Source organism: Hylobates moloch, unplaced genomic scaffold (assembly GCF_009828535.3).
Source record: "Hylobates moloch isolate HMO894 unplaced genomic scaffold, HMol_V3 SCAFFOLD_10, whole genome shotgun sequence".
Classification (NCBI taxonomy): Eukaryota; Metazoa; Chordata; class Mammalia; order Primates; family Hylobatidae; genus Hylobates; species Hylobates moloch.
In genome coordinates, this window is record NW_026652285.1 from 31,471,056 (window position 1) to 31,486,338 (window position 15,283).

The following is a 15,283-nucleotide window of genomic DNA, read 5'->3' on the forward strand; positions in this document are numbered from 1 at the left end:
CCAAAGATTGTCCTAAAATTGAGAATGTATTGCCAACAAATTTTTTAATTTTATTTCAAGTATCTTTGTTTAAAACGAATACAGCTCTCCATTCAAAATTATAACACGTACTCATGAACAAGAGGTGATTTAGCAGCTCAGGGAGAAAAGAGCTTATGGCCTTAACTCAGTATGGGTGAACAGTATGAGTGGCTACCAAAAAATAAACTGATGGGCCAGGTGCGATGGCTCACTCCTGTAATCCCAGCACTTAGAGAGGCCGAAGCAGGTGGATCTCCTGAGGTCAAGAGTTCAAGACCAGCCTGGCCAACATGGCGAAACCCTGTCTCTGCTAAAAATGCAAAAATTAGCCAGGCGTGGTGGTGAACACCTGTAGTTCCAGCTACTCAGGAGGCTGAGGCAGAAGAATTGCTTGAACCCAGGAGGCAAAAGTTGCAGTTAGCCGAGATCACGCCATTGCGCTCCAGCCTAGGCAACAAGGCGAGACTCCGTCTCAAAAGAAAAACAAAACAACAACCACAAAAAAAACTGATGTAATCTGAGCCTATGTGGAAAGACGTTCACGGTCAGAGGAGGGAGGCAGGCCGGCTCATTCATACCCTGCACCAGCTCTCCTGGAAAAAGCTAATCATAACTGGGCACCACAAATTGAAACCCATTCAGAGGAACATGATCTTAGTGAGTAGAATTGAGAAAGGCAGGGGATGAACCCATGAAGGCATGGGTCCTGGAGAGAAGCAGATTTGAAGGATGCAGATGGTGACGTTTGGCAGATGGGCCAATGAGGTCAATGTGGTCCCAAGGACAGGGCTAAGATGAAATGTGAACACTATGGAGAGGCAGATTTCTACTCAACAGGACCAAACATAACTGGTTACCAGGGAAGGCAGTGGAGCTGTATTAAGCATGTGACAGAAATGCTGATTTGGGGGTGGGGTGACTTCAGTCCTCTTGAGACCTGGGATGCCAGTAAACAGTTAAGCACATTCTGTGCATACCCAGTGCTGAGCCCAGGTGAGCCAGAAGGAGAAGATTCATGACTGTAAGAATCCACATAACCCCAAAGTTTCGGCATCAAAGACGCGAACTTTATTTTTTTTAGTTCACAGGTGGGCTCTTGGACGCTTGCCTCTAGAACCTGATGTTGCACGCCCTCTGCTGGTCATCCCTAACATTGCTCTCTCATCCGAAGGCAAGAAATCACCCCTCTGAACCCTTTTGGTGCTGGTCAGCATAAGTTCAGAACACGCAGGGAGACGCCAGCAAATATCAGGGAGTCAGATCCCTGGCAGTGTTCAGTCAGTTCAGTGTAGGATTAGAACTGAATCTGAAGATGAATTCAAGTATTTTGTATCAAAATTAGGGCTCAGACATGTCTAGGAGGAAGGTTTGGGCAGAGGCTGGATTTGGGGAACTGTCTCTACCAGGACAACAACCAGGTTGTGTCTCAGGCTGAGGTCAAAGTTGGGACTCAGTGTGGGACCAAAGTCTGGGCCTGGGTGTCAGCATGAAGCATGTATCAGGTGAGACGCTCAGAGTCTGATCACAGGAGGGAGGCCGTCTGCTGCCAAGGTGATGGGTCAACGTGGCATTCCTACACCCAGGAGAAAGCATCAGGTAATGAGTACCCAGTCACTGGAGAACTCAAGAACAAACAGGGAGACTGCCCAGGGGAGAGGTATGAGGGACAGGGGACAGAAGGAGATAGTCACTCATTTCTTTTTATTCTTTTTTTTTTTTTTTGAGAGGGAGTCTCGTCTCACTCTGTCACCCAGGCTGGAGTGGAGTGGCGTGATCTTGGCTCACTGCAACCTCTGCCCCCTGGGTTCAAGCGATTCTTTTGCCTCAGCCTCCTGAGTAGCTGAGATTACAGGCATACGTCACAACACCTGGCTAATTTTTTCTGTATTTTAGTAGAGATGGCTGGTAGTCACTAATTCGTAAGGCCCTCCCAACTTTAAGGATGGTGATGGGTAGGCCAAGGAGCCCCCTTTTCCTCAGTATTCTAGTATCCCAGTATTCTAGGTCTGGTTTCCTCTTAAAGCCCCCACTCCTGCTCCCACACACACACTAGTACGACCACATACAAATCATAGGTACAACTGGGGGAGAGAAGTGGCCCAAGGGCCAGTTCTGTCACTGCAGAGAGCCGGCAGCTGTGAGGGTAGTCTTCCTTCCCCCCAGGATTCTCTGTTTCTACTGGCAACAGGGTCTGGCAGCCTCCCACACCCAGATCTTAGCAACCATGGGAACCCCTGGCAACCGCTACCATGGTGACAAGACAGGGAACTGAAAACAGGCTGGGGGCACTTCCTCTGCAGCCTTTGGGATGTGAGCAGGATAGGGGCTCCCTTCCCTATACAGTCTGGGAGGGAACATGTGCCTCTGTCTAAAACACCTCCTCACTGGCACCCACCCCCACCCCTGCCCACGAGTTCCGGTTCCCTCAGGGTGAGGAAATGAGGGACACCTAGGGTTATGACGTCTCCAAGGGGAGGGAGGGTGAGTGGGGGCGTTTGGGACTGGCATGATTGCAGATGCGTGCATACGCTGGCAGACATGGTGTCAATGTGTCAGCGGCTATATACCTCATCCACTCTTTGTCATGTAGACACATGCCCACTCAGTCATTTACTCACACATGTACACTGACCCAAAATCATACACCTACAACATATAACAGAATCAGGCACACCACCACACAAAAATAACTGCACAGATCCACTCACAAAGCACATTACCAGTACCACACTACAAATAACTCCCAATCAGACTCAGATTTATAGATGCACTTGCACTCCCAGCATCTGTGAACATGTAGAGTAATGGTTAACTTGGTTGAGTTAACCAAGTTAACCACTGGTTGGGTATAAACTACATGCCCAGCTCAAAACTAAGTGCACTACCTGTGTTACCTTAATTAACCCTCTCAACAACTCCCTGAGGCACCAATCCCCATTTACAAAGGAGATGAGGCACGAGTGTGGTGTGTAAGCTCACAAGGTGCATAGACTCCAGACCACACTGTCACGGTCCATGCCACACTGAGCACTACACACACTTGACACCCAGGACAATGGAACTGAGGGCAGGAACCGCAGACTAGGCAAACAGTGGAGTCCGTGCCACCAACACCTGAAGGCACAGTCCCACACCCTCAAAGGTCCGAGCCTACACTTTAGCATTAGCAGGGGCCAGGTAAAGGCTGGTGACTAAACTCTCTGCCTCCGTGTTGGCACAGGCAAGGCTGGGGGAGGCAAAAGAGACAGAACTGGAATAGGAAGAAGTAGAGCCACCCACAGCCTGGGCCCCACGGGTCTGGAGGTGGGAGAGTGAGAGCCCCCAGATCTGAGGAGCCAGCAGCGGTGCAGGGCCCCTCACCCCACCTTACCCATCCCTGTGTCACACTAGTCCATCCCTCCTCCTTCCCCTCCCCCTTCCTCACTCCTCCTCACCCCTCACCCCATCTCTGTGCCTCATCCTTTTGTTACTCACCCCTTCTTTCCTCATCCCCCACCCTGCCTTCCTGCCCCTCCCCAGCCCTTCTTTCCTTATCCCCCACCCTGCCTCCCCGCCCCTCCCCAGCCCTCCTTTCTTCTGCCCTCCTTACTCCCACCCTATCTCTCATCTGCCCCATTCCCCTCCCCTCCTCATCCCCCTCACTCCATCTCCCCATCCTCTCACCACCCCCTCTCCCTACCTCCCCTCCCTCAACCCCATTTCCTCAAATTCCTCATGCTCCTCATTCCCCCACATTCATCACCCATCTCTGCTCCCCTCCTGGCCCCCAACCCCACTTTCTTTCCATCCTCCTGTCACCCCAAGCCTCTTTTTTCCTTCACACCTCATGCCCCTTTACCCTTGGGAGCCCCATAGTGACTCCTGGCACTAAGGCAGGTAGTGAAGAATCTGCAGACCTGACCCCAGGACCCCGCCCCCCCCCCCCCCCCCCACCCCTTGCTCTGCTCTTGGCCCAGGTACTCAAGCTGCAGTTTCTAGCAAGACCTCATGGGTGTCCAAACTCTGTCTCTGGAAAATAGGAAAGAAAGAAGTAAAGGAGAGCTTCTGGCCTGATCCTTCTTTTATCATCAACCCCCCAGCACTTCCCTCCCCCACTTCACCCCCAAATTACTCCCTCCCCACCCCCGCTCCCTCGAGCACAGATGGGCCTGGGAGACAGTGACGTGGGCGCCAGGCACCGCGTCTGCTCGAGTGGCGGCTTCCGCCGGCGACCGCCTCCGCAGCCCCGCCTGCTCCCTGCATCGGGGACACTGGGGCTGAGATCTAATGATTTAATGGGGGGTGGGGGAGACTAGAGATTCTGAAGGTGTTAAGGAAGGGGATCTTGGGGAGTGAGATGAAAGATTAAATGGGAGAGCTAGGATAGGAGATCAGGGGTGTAAAGAAAGAACCAAGAATAGGACAAAACGGATCACTGCGGGAAGGAAGACAGGAGATTATCGAGGGCCAAGAAGGAAAGGGCTAAAACACAGGCACTCCAGGGGGAAGCAGGATGAGAGACTGATTAGAAGGGGGACTGAAATGGGGACCGCGGGGTCGCTGAAGAGGGGCGCGAGGATGAGGGGCTGTACAGAGGGTAGGCGGGGGAGATTCCTGGAGGCGCCGGCCTGGGCAGAGCCATCCGTTTCCCTCAGTGGAGAGGTCTGGAGGGCTCTGAAACCCAGCATCCGTGGGGTCTGTTAGAGATTCCGTTAGGTCACGTCAGGCCACCGCGGGGTCAGGATAAGGTAAAGCTAAATGAGGTCAGCTAGAGGTGGTTACACCGTTGGCTGAAAGGCGAGTAAGAAATGCTGACCTTTTGGTCCCGGTCCAGGGACTACACCTCCCAGAGTGCACTGTTCTCTCCCCCTTGCCCCCCAATGAAGAAAGGAAAGAATGCACGGCCGCACGGCCAACTGGTGGGTACAGTTTTCCTTTAAGGCTGCCTTTGACGTCGCAAGGGTTCCAGAAGGTTCTCCTGGGATTCGAGCAGTAGCCAGTCCATCCCACCTTCTCAACCCAGAGATTGGACTAATATAGTTGCCCCCAGGCTCAGGTCTGAGTCTCAGGCACGAACCAATAAAATCAAAGGGCGAGCGGGGTTGCCGCCCTCTGTCTTTTTCACCAATGGGACGACAAGACGGCAAAGAGGCGTGGTTGAGTGATCCCAGAGGGCGCCAATCAGATCCACACCAATCACTGCCTGGAATGTGTGCGCGTGTGGCCGGGTGACAGGGGCGGAGGATGGGCGGCTATCACCAAGCTGCTTGTTGAAAACTGCCCAATCACAGTAGAGGCTGAGCTGAGTGACAGGAAGGCAGTTCAATGGGCGGCGCGGAGGCGGAGCCGTGGGGGCGGGCTCCCGGTCCCGCTGTCGGCGGCCGGCGGGCAGGCGACTCCTGTCCCGGGTGGAGGCGGCGGAGCCGGAGCCGGGGGAGGGGGCAGCGGCTGTCTCACGGACCACGGCGGCGCCCGCAGCTCCTCACCGGTGAGGGCGCCGAGCCAGGACTCAGGAATCCCGGGAGCGGGGCGTCGCGAAGCCAGGGCTCCTGGTGTTGGGGGGTTAGGACACTGAGGGCCAGTAGGCTCTGCTGCTGTGGGGGTGCGGGGCCCCGGGGTCTGCAGGGTGCTCGGAGTCCTCGACCCGGGCTTGGCTGTCACAGGGGGCAGCCAGCGTCTGAGCCGGGGAGGGGAGGGGAGAGGAGGGGAAGGGAGGGGGGATCAGGTCCGGCACCTGCTGCGCCAGACAGGCCTTGCTGGGCACGCGCCTCTGAGAGTCCGAGGAGGTGGCTTCCAGAGCTGCAGCACTTCAGGCCGGCTCCGGTGGAGCAATCAGAGGTGAGGGGCTTGGCTGGGCATGTTTAAGCGCACAGTGCTCTCCTGCCCACCCCCAGCAGCACCCCCACTGCAGGCCCGAGGAGCTTTCCGGAGCTTCCCACACTCCTGGGGAGAAGACTTCTTAGCCAGCTTGATGTTTAAAATTCAGCTGGAGCCCTTAAAACTTCGAGCGTGGACGCTGAATGGGTTTGTAAAGTTTCGGTAAGTCCCTCCGGAGAAGGGCACTCACACCCATACCCGGTCAAACCCTCCATGCGGCCATCCCCTCCATTGCCTTCCTGCTTCCTCCACCTCATCCTCATCCCCTCCGTGACATACAGGAACCCCCCTCCTGCCTCACCCACATATTTGAATGAATTGCGCCCCTTATCATTCCTCTCTTATCTCAAACCCTTCAGGTATCCATTTTCCACAGACATTTCCTCCATTATTTCAACTCTACATTCCTCCCTTTCAACCCATCATTAACCCGTTTTCCACCTCAGCCATTTCCATCTGTCACTCATCCCCCTCCATCAGTACCTCATTTTCTGTATCAGCCATCTCCCCTCCGTGTCCCTCAACAGTCCCCCTCGCCATTTTCTCCCCATTTTTCCTTCCTGCCTCTACCTTAACATCCTCCTCATTCTTCTCCATCAAAGGCAGTGCCATGCCATGGGGCTCCTTTGTCATTCCAACACGTGGCCTGTGGGTAGGGGGGAAGGGAAGGAGGGAGGAAAGCAGAAAGAGAAAAAGGAGGCAGATCCTGAAAGAGCTTGCCCTGTGTCTGTGGAGGCAAGAGATGTATGGGCCTAGAGCAGCTAGCAGGTGGGTACCAGGGAGGAAGCTGGCCGGGTGCGGAGGTAATGCAGGGACACCAAAAGGAGGTGGGTGGTTGGTGAGCCGTTCCACTGGCCCTCTGCCTGGAAGCTGCTCTCGTTCTCTGGGGGCACCCTCTTGGTGTGCTAGGGTTCTTTCCGAGTCCCAGGGGAAAGAAGGTGTGGGTTGAGGCAGAAATGGCAGACCACCCCCAGCTCCCTCTCAGACGGCTTTGGCTGCCATTTCCGAAAATCGCTGCCCCCCTCTCGAGGTGTTCTTTCTTCTCTGCCTCTCCCAACCCTACCCCCACCCCGTCTCCCCCACAGACGTGACATGCTGGTGGGGGGCGATGGGGGAGTACCCGCCTTTGTGGAGCCTTTTCTTCGTCAGAGAAAGGTGACTCCAAGAACCATGAGTCAATCCAGCCACCTGCAGCAGGGCCTGTGGGGGCAGCAGTGAGGGCCATTGTCCCTGCCCACCTAGGGCCTTGGGTGCCTCCCTCTTACCCGGTTACAGCCCTCACTCCTGCGAGGACACCCTGTACACCTCCCTGCTGTGAAGCAGTCAGAGGCAGAAAGGCAGGTCTCAGCTGTGGCTGCCAGCCTAGGACATTGCTAGAAAGACGCTGGTTCTCTTGGCTTTGGCAGGGGTTGGCCAAGTCTCAGAAGAGCTGAGAATGGCTTCTGGCCATCCCCCAGAGAGCTCTAGCTACAGGAAAGTCCCCCTTCCCCTGATATCCACCACAGACACACCGATGGAAGGAGACTGGAATGGAAGAATTCGGGTTGTGCGTTTCTCTTAGAACAAATGCTCCTGCACCCACCTTAAAAGGGACTCAGTGGAATATGGGTCTGACGCTGGGCCAGATCCTAAACCACAGGGTGGACTGGGGGCGTGGGGTGGGGCTAGGAGAGGTATTAAGGAAATGGTGGTTGGTTAGTGCCCAACTGTCTCCTAACAGCTGGGGTTGAAAAAGTCCTGTCCCCAGGATGCTTTTGTTCACTCTCACTGGTGCTTAGGCGGCACAGCCCTCACAGTTTTGTGTGTAGACACTGGCAAATGAGTAAAGGGAACTGTTGCCCTGGTTGGGGGAAGGATAGTGTCATCCCCCCTGCTAATGAGGGAGATGGAAATAGCAGTTTCCAAAGGCTGTGAGTCACCCTGTGATCTGAGTCACCCGTGAGGCTTAGCATCTTCAGAGGGGTGGGGGCGGGGAGGCCTGGGGTCTCCAATGGCAGACAGGACTCCAGACACCCATTCCCTGACTCAGTCTGGCTGGCCAGGACAGCTGGCGGAAGACCCAGGCCTGTTCCCAGTCCTGGGCCACTGCCCCAGCTGCCCTCAGCCTGGGCACCATGCCTGAGGCGTGGCGTAGGAGACCACGATGCTCAGGTGACCTCACCCGTTACACTGACCTTCGCCAGCTCCTGTGTGTGGGTCGCTCAGTCCATGGTGCCACCTCGCTCAGCAGGGCCTCTCAGGGGTCCTCAGTCTGGCCCAAGGACCAGGGCCTCAGCCTAGCCCCAAGAGTGGGCCACAACCTTCAGCTTCCTGCTGGGAAAACCCAGGAGGTGAGGACGGAATCACAGAATTCTAGAATGTCAGAGCCAGAAGCGATCATCTAGTCCAAACCTTTCATTTTACAGATGGGGGGACACAGGCCCACAGAACAGGCATGACCTGCTGAAGGTTACCCAGGGAGTCATCTAGGGATTGCAAGATCATCAGGAACAGGGCTGGGGCAGAAGAGAAGACATCAAGTCTTGGCCCTGGGTTTCTTTCAGAAACAAGGAGACCAGTGCTGGTCCAGTGGCTGTGATGGGAAAAGATTATTACAAGATTCTTGGGATCCCATCGGGGGCCAACGAGGATGAGATCAAGAAAGCCTACCGGAAGATGGCCTTGAAGTACCACCCAGACAAGAATAAAGAACCCAACGCTGAGGAGAAGTTTAAGGAGATTGCAGAGGCCTATGATGTGCTGAGTGACCCCAAGAAACGGGGCCTGTATGACCAGTATGGGGAGGAAGGTAAGAGGGCAGCACTCCAGCCCAATCCTGGACCCTCCACTTGGTAGGGGTCCCAGGTGCACCAGTTTGTGTAGCAGGGAACTGGAGGCTGTGGAGGGGGTGAGGGCGGCAAGGGTTTCCAGCACTGTCACCCAGAGGAGAGAGGAGCCCACTCACTACCCAGCTCAGCTCACCCTAGTTCTCCCGGCCTCTCTCTGCCCCCTCCCTCCTCAGGTTCAGGCCTTAGAGAGGTCTGAAGCAAGAGCCAGAGGCCTTCCCCGCCCTTCTTTCCTTCCCAGCCTTATTAGTCCTGCCTGAAGTCTCCGCTGCTTCATTGGCTGATGGGGAAGTTTGAGGAGAGGGAGTGTGTGGCTCTCTGAGGACAGAGCATTTACATTCATCAGCATAAAAGTCTGGCCCTTAAGCAGCCTGGGAATTAACTGCCGGAGCTCTGAGCAGAAATGGCTTTCCCCTTCTCTCCCCCGGCCCTGCCTGCTTCTGGCCAGCAGAACAGAGGTGGAGCTTTGCCTCCCAGAGGAAGTGGCAGGGATCCAAGGGTGGAAAGGGAACTGCTGCTGGCATCTTCCCCCTTCCCTGGGGTAGCTGGTGGCCATGGGATGGGAGGCAGGAAAGGCCCAAATAAAGCCTCTGAGAGGGAGGCCCCTCCCAGCACATCCCACGGCCATGATGTAGCTGCTAATTCTGGGCCTGCCCCTCAGGGCTGCCTGCCACCCGCCAGCCACAGGCACCTGTCAGGCTATATTAAGAGACATTGTCACACTGAAGACTCTCTTTCCTGGGAAGAACTGTCCTTCCTCCCCAACAGAATCCACCTCTCTTTCACATTCTCCTCCTCTTCACCTTCCCCATTCTATCCTCAAAACTAAATGGGCTAATCATCTGTAGATAAGAAGGTTATTTTCTTCCCCTCCTCCTGGCCTTGTGTTCCCTGCCCCTCTGTGCACCCTCGTCCTCCCAACTCCCTTTTCCTATTCTCCATGCTGCCAGTTCCTTCCATTCTTCCTGCCTACCTCCTAGACATGTCAACTCCCAGATTCACCAGATACCGGCTGGAACCCCCAGTATTCTTCCAGCTAAGACATTTTTCTCTCTGGCATGGAGGGATGGGAGGGATAGGAGTGGGAAAGAGGGAAGCAGTGCAGACACCGTGCCACCATGTGACCTGTCTTGGAATTGCACCCATTCCTCCATTCAGCCTCACCTTTGTTTAGAAAGAAGGCAGGAGCTGGGAGAGCTCCGCCGAGATACTTCACCCCTTCTGCCTAAGTGAAGGGGTCCAGACTCCAGGTTCTGATGCAGAACCCCATCCCAGGAGGGCCCCTGAGGATGCGGCATGGCCTTAAGGGGACCTCCATGGCCTGGGGAGGGAGAAGCAGCTTAGAAATGTTGGTTATATTTCTGTCCACCCTGCCCAATCCCCAGCAGCCATCTATTATAGAGCAGTTATACACACAGACTCTATGTGCAGCTCCAGCTAGGGACAAGTTGCTCCCAGCTTGAAAAGGGGGTGGTAGTGGAAGAACAGAAATCCCTATAGAGAGAATTACCCCTTCCCGTCATCATTGGTCCAGCCTCCCTCCCTCTCTCACCAAGCTCTGCCAGGCTGCTTGAACTTGCTTGATAATCAGCCCCTCGATAAAAGGAAAGGAGAGATCCTAGGTCTTGGGGGAGGGGTGAAGAGGCAGCTGCCACAAGTCCCTGAACCGTCTGCCACTTGGCCTCTCTAGTGAAACTCAAATCTGCCCTTGTGGTCCCAGGAAATAAGAGGCTAATTTAGGCTCAGATCTCCATGATCAGTTGAAATTCTAGATAAACGGCCTCAAAGAGAAGGGTCTCTTTCCTAGCCTGGACCCCACCCATAGTCTCCGTATTCCGGAGCAGTTCTCAGTGTGAACCCTTTCCCCACATCCCCCACTACCACCAGCAACCCCTCCTCTGCATGAAGGCTGCCTCCAGGAATCTGAGCCCCTTAGACAGGACGCGACAGAGAGAGCAGCTAAGGTCACCACCTGCCATGTGCCAGCCCATTCATGCATTTTGGTTGCTCAACATTAGGTGTGGGGTATGGCATTTGCTGTTGTATAACTCCAGGGAGCTCCATTCCCATTGTAGTCTATGTCTGTACAATGTGTGAATGACACTCCCTAAAGTTGTGTAACACCGAGCAGAGTGTGGGAACAAAGCATTTGAAAACTTTTTCTAGAAAAATAGCTCTTCATCTCCAAGCTAAAGAGCTTTCCCGATTTTTAAGGCTTCCTGATTTCCTATTTGAGCAGGGGTCAGGGAAAGAGGAAACATTGCTAGAAGCAGAGTGAAAGTGGTCTTCCTCCTGGGTTGGATCCCTACCCTATTTGCGATTGTTCACTTACCAGCCCCCTCTGTGGTCACATCCTGTCTGATGGCCCCTTGTCCTGTATGTCTTTGGAGATAAGCAAAGATTTGGAAACCAAGTATCACTTGTAATGTGACACCAGGCTAGTCATTCAAGGCTTTTTGAGACATCTTTGGACCATGAGTATGTGGAAAAGATTACAGGACTGGAAGTCACATCCTCTAAGTCCTCTAGTCCTGGCTTTTCCACCTATTGGGTAAGCAAGCCTCTTTGAATCTCAAGTTGTGCATCGTTATTAAATATATAATTAGGAATGGAAAATAATCTTGCCAGAAGCCTTTCTTATTCTATTAGCCTAGCCCTCTCTGTGGGATTTAAAGGTTACTTCTTTCTCTAGGCCTGTGAACTGGGAGCTAGAGGGCAAGGGGAAGACACTGGGGTGGGGCCAGAATAAGCCACACTGCCCCTAACTTCTCCTCCCCTCTAGGCCTGAAGACCGGCGGTGGCACATCAGGTGGCTCCAGTGGCTCCTTTCACTACACCTTTCATGGGGACCCCCATGCCACCTTTGCCTCCTTCTTTGGTGGCTCCAACCCCTTCGATATCTTCTTTGCCAGCAGCCGTTCCACTCGGCCCTTCAGTGGCTTTGACCCAGATGACATGGATGTGGATGAAGATGAGGACCCATTTGGCGCTTTCGGCCGTTTTGGCTTCAATGGGCTGAGTAGGGGTCCAAGGCGAGCCCCAGAACCACTGTACCCTCGGCGCAAAGTGCAGGACCCCCCAGTGGTGCACGAGCTGCGGGTGTCCCTGGAGGAGATCTACCATGGCTCCACCAAGCGCATGAAGATCACGAGGCGTCGCCTCAACCCTGATGGGCGAACTGTGCGCACCGAGGACAAGATCCTGCACATAGTCATCAAGCGTGGCTGGAAGGAAGGCACCAAGATCACCTTCCCCAAAGAGGGCGATGCCACACCTGACAACATCCCCGCTGACATCGTCTTTGTGCTCAAAGACAAGCCCCATGCACACTTCCGCCGAGATGGCACCAACGTGCTCTACAGTGCCCTGATCAGCCTCAAGGAGGTGGGGCCTAGTCAGGCTGTGTGTGTGTGTGCTGGGGAGATGGTGGGGACATTCCCTCTCTTCCCGCCAGCTGGCACATTCTTTCCCCACCTCAGTCTCTTTCCTTCCTTCCCACTCACCTTACCCCACCTTTTCCTCACTTTCTGCTTCGTCTTTCCCAGGCGCTGTGTGGCTGCACTGTGAACATTCCCACCATCGACGGCCGAGTGATCCCTTTGCCCTGCAATGATGTCATCAAGCCAGGCACCGTGAAGAGACTCCGTGGGGAGGGCCTTCCCTTCCCCAAAGTGCCAACTCAGCGGGGAGACCTCATTGTTGAGTTCAAAGTTCGCTTCCCAGACAGATTAACACCACAGACAAGACAGATCCTTAAGCAGCACCTACCCTGTTCCTAGGCTCTGCCCCAGCCAGTTGAGAGCCTACCACAGCAATACCCCCAACACTCACTCCACTCAGTGTGCACCCAGCTTGATGTCCACTGGACACTGGCAACTTTTTCTAAAATGCAAAAAAAAGCCACTGGTTTTCAGGAAAATGTTCCTGTCCCTGACCCCTTTCAGAGCTGGGCTGCCTGGGGGGAGTGGGAGGGAGGTGGGGAGAGCTAGCCCAGGCCAGGGGTCAATGTTCATGTCACTAGCTTTGAATCCAGTTTCCACTGCAGTGGCTGGAGAGTGACCTGAGTGCTACTTGAAGATATGTAGAGATTCCTTATCCATGCCTGTACATAGCATGTCCTCCTCCCCTCAGCTTTGCTAATACCAGTCCCCTCCCTTCCCTTTGGCTTCCTGCTGTTGGGGGTGGAAGAGACTAGAAAGGACACTGCTTTCTCAGCCCCACCCCCAGGTCCACAGTGTCCAAGGCTATCGCACACATATTCATGCACAAGAAGCACTCACCTAGAGCTGTCTGTGCCTCTCTGTGAGAGAGGAGAGAGGATAAGAAGGGAAAGTTCACAACCTGTGAACAGGGACTTGAGCACGAGACACTTTTCATCTGGAGCAGGGGGGTGAGCTCCTCAGCAGCCTCCGCAACAGCTGCCCTGCCTACACCCTCAGAGCTGGAGGTTCTGTCCTCCCTGCTGCTCTCAGGAGTGTTCAAGGGTGGAGGGCAGGGAATGGGGCCTGAGATATTAAGGCTAAGAGGTGGGGGGCAGGGCCCATCTCCCAGCCTTCATCAGGAAGGGAAAGGGCTTTGGGGTCAGGTGGCAGCTATTCCCCACCAAGAGATTCAGGGTCACAGGTTTTTCCCCACACCTCTGAACTCAGGGCCTAGCCACCCCCAAACTTCCAAATCCCACTTTTGTGATATATGAAGCTACTTATTTCTTACCCTTGGAGGCTGTGTGGGGAATTTCCAGCCCTTTTATGCCTGTGTGATCCCACCCCACCCCCACAGTTGTATAAAGGTCATAGTGAAGGAGCTGGGGGAAGACTGCTTCAGCCAGATCCTGGGGTGGGGTCTTTAGGTTTTCTCACTTTGACAAGCCCCTGAATGTTTTTATAGTAGTTTTTTTGTATTTTTTTGTAATGACAGTATTATGTAAAAAATAAAGTATTTTAAAAATATGGCATCTGAGCAGAAGCAACAAACCTGGGATGGGGGTGGGTGAGGAGGGCCACTGTCACCCTCCCTCCCGGGCTCTGGTCACCTTTGAGAAGCCCAAGCAGGCCCTCAGTATAAGCTGAAGCTGACCTCTGCCTTCCTCTAAGCCTCCTGGGATTTCTAAAACATACACTCCAAACATAGCACAGACAGAAAGTACCACTCAGCTATTAGAAGAAACATCTATTTGGGAAGGAAAAATATCCCTGCTCATGAGAGACAGAGACCATTGTCTTCAGATGTGCTAGCATGAAAACAAACAGATTTTCTCTTCTTGTCTAAATTTTCTCTGAGTCAGAAAAATTTTCCTTCTAGGAGAAAATTTTTTCCTAGGAGGGGATGGAGAACTTTTTTTTTTTTTTTTTTTGACATGGAATCTTGCTCCGTTGCCCCGGCTGGAGTGCGGTGATGCGATCTTGGTTCACTGCAGCCTCTGTCTCCTAGCTTCAAGTGATTCTCCTGCCTCAGCCTCCGAGTAGCTGGCATTATAGGCATGCACCACCACACCCAGCTAATTTTTATATTTTTGGTAGAGACGGGGTTTCACCATGTTGCCCAGGCTGGTCTCAAACTCTTGACCTCAGGCCGGGCGCGGTGGCTCATGCTTGTAATCCCAGCACTTTGGGAGGCCGAGGCAGGCGGATCACGAGGTCAGGAGATCGAGACCACAGTGAAACCCCGTCTCTACTAAAAATACAAAAAATTAGCCGGGCGTGGTGGCGGGCGTCTGTAGTCCCAGCTACTCGGAGAGGCTGAGGCAGGAGAATAGCGTGAACCCGGGAAGCGGAGCTTGCAGTGAGCCGAGATTGCGCCACTGCACTCCAGCCTGGGCGACAGAGCGAGACTCCGTCTCAAAAAAAAAAACAAAACTCTTGACCTCAAGTGATCTGCCTGCCTTGGCCTCCCAAAGTGCTGGGATTACAAGCATGAGCCACTGCTCCTGGCAAGGCTGAAGGACTTTCTGGCTGACTAGAAGAGCTACCCCCAAGTGTTATGGGCCTGGAGTGAGGAGAGTAGCACTCTTGTGCAGGATATTGATTTCACGGAGGATGGTGAGCGAGAAACCACTATCTGGGGGGGGATATCTGTGGTGATGAGGATTTATTTGACTGTAATGTGCTATGTACTATGAACGACTGAATGTACGATGAAAAGTACTGGTCGATATTCCTGTGGGAAGGTATGTTCTTCGGAAGTATGGAGTTGATGTATTATAGTTAACTAAGGTTTTATGGTTCTGGCTTATAAGCATGTTCTATGAACAATAGCTGTGGAAAGTGCTTTCATATGTGCTATGTACAGTTAAACACTTATAGTACTATATAATATTCATGGTGGCTAGCAGTAAAAGACAGAGCCTGGACACTGGAGAGGGTAGCGAGAGGTACCTGGCCTCCTTGGCCCATGCTGGTGAGGCCTGGCTATAGACACAGGCTCCCTGGGAGCCTGAACACAGCTGCAAATCCTCGAATCTCACAGTTATCTAGGGATCTGTCCTGGCCTCTGACCTGCCTGTGTCTACGGAGACAACCCTGGCCCTCAGGACCTGAGTGGTGGCTGCATGAGGGGGCACTTGTCCCTTTCCTGCAGTCTGG

General features: G+C 53.8%; 1 protein-coding gene and 1 long non-coding RNA gene across 6 annotated transcripts; one reads left to right on the top strand and one right to left on the bottom strand.

Annotated features, from left to right (window-relative positions):
• Positions 1-1,074: 1,074 nt before the first annotated feature.
• LOC116475046 (uncharacterized) lies at positions 1,075-5,074 on the bottom strand. The gene is made up of 2 exons (XR_004249809.2): positions 4,817-5,074; positions 1,075-1,594 (listed from the first exon to the last, which is right to left on the bottom strand). It is a non-coding gene; the product is annotated as an uncharacterized LOC116475046 (long non-coding RNA).
• Positions 5,075-5,362: 288 nt separating this feature from the next.
• On the top strand, positions 5,363-14,181 carry DNAJB5 (DnaJ heat shock protein family (Hsp40) member B5). Of its 5 annotated transcripts, none has more exons than XM_032164051.2 (5): positions 5,402-5,488; positions 5,895-6,039; positions 8,421-8,665; positions 11,485-12,086; positions 12,248-14,181. In XM_032164051.2, exons 2-5 carry the CDS (start codon positions 5,972-5,974, stop codon positions 12,479-12,481), a joined length of 1,149 nt encoding a protein of 382 aa, XP_032019942.1. In that variant the 5' UTR covers positions 5,402-5,488; positions 5,895-5,971; the 3' UTR covers positions 12,482-14,181. The 5 variants fall into 5 exon arrangements, with proteins under 5 accessions (XP_032019943.1, XP_032019942.1, XP_032019941.2 ...); XM_032164050.2 differs by having other exon boundaries at positions 5,898-6,039; XM_032164052.2 differs by lacking the exon at positions 5,895-6,039 and having other exon boundaries at positions 5,363-5,488.
• The last annotated feature ends 1,102 nt before the right edge of the window (positions 14,182-15,283 follow it).

Excerpts from the sequence above, each read along its gene's own strand:
- DNAJB5 (XM_058445801.1), top strand. The coding sequence starts at position 5,858 with ATGTTTAAGCGCACAGTGCTCTCCTGCCCACCCCCAGCAGCACCCCCA. Across the intron at positions 6,040-8,420 it reads AATGGGTTTGTAAAGTTTCG|AAACAAGGAGACCAGTGCTG; the intron begins GTAAGTCCCTCC and ends GGTTTCTTTCAG. Across the intron at positions 8,666-11,484 it reads TGACCAGTATGGGGAGGAAG|GCCTGAAGACCGGCGGTGGC; the intron begins GTAAGAGGGCAG and ends CCTCCCCTCTAG.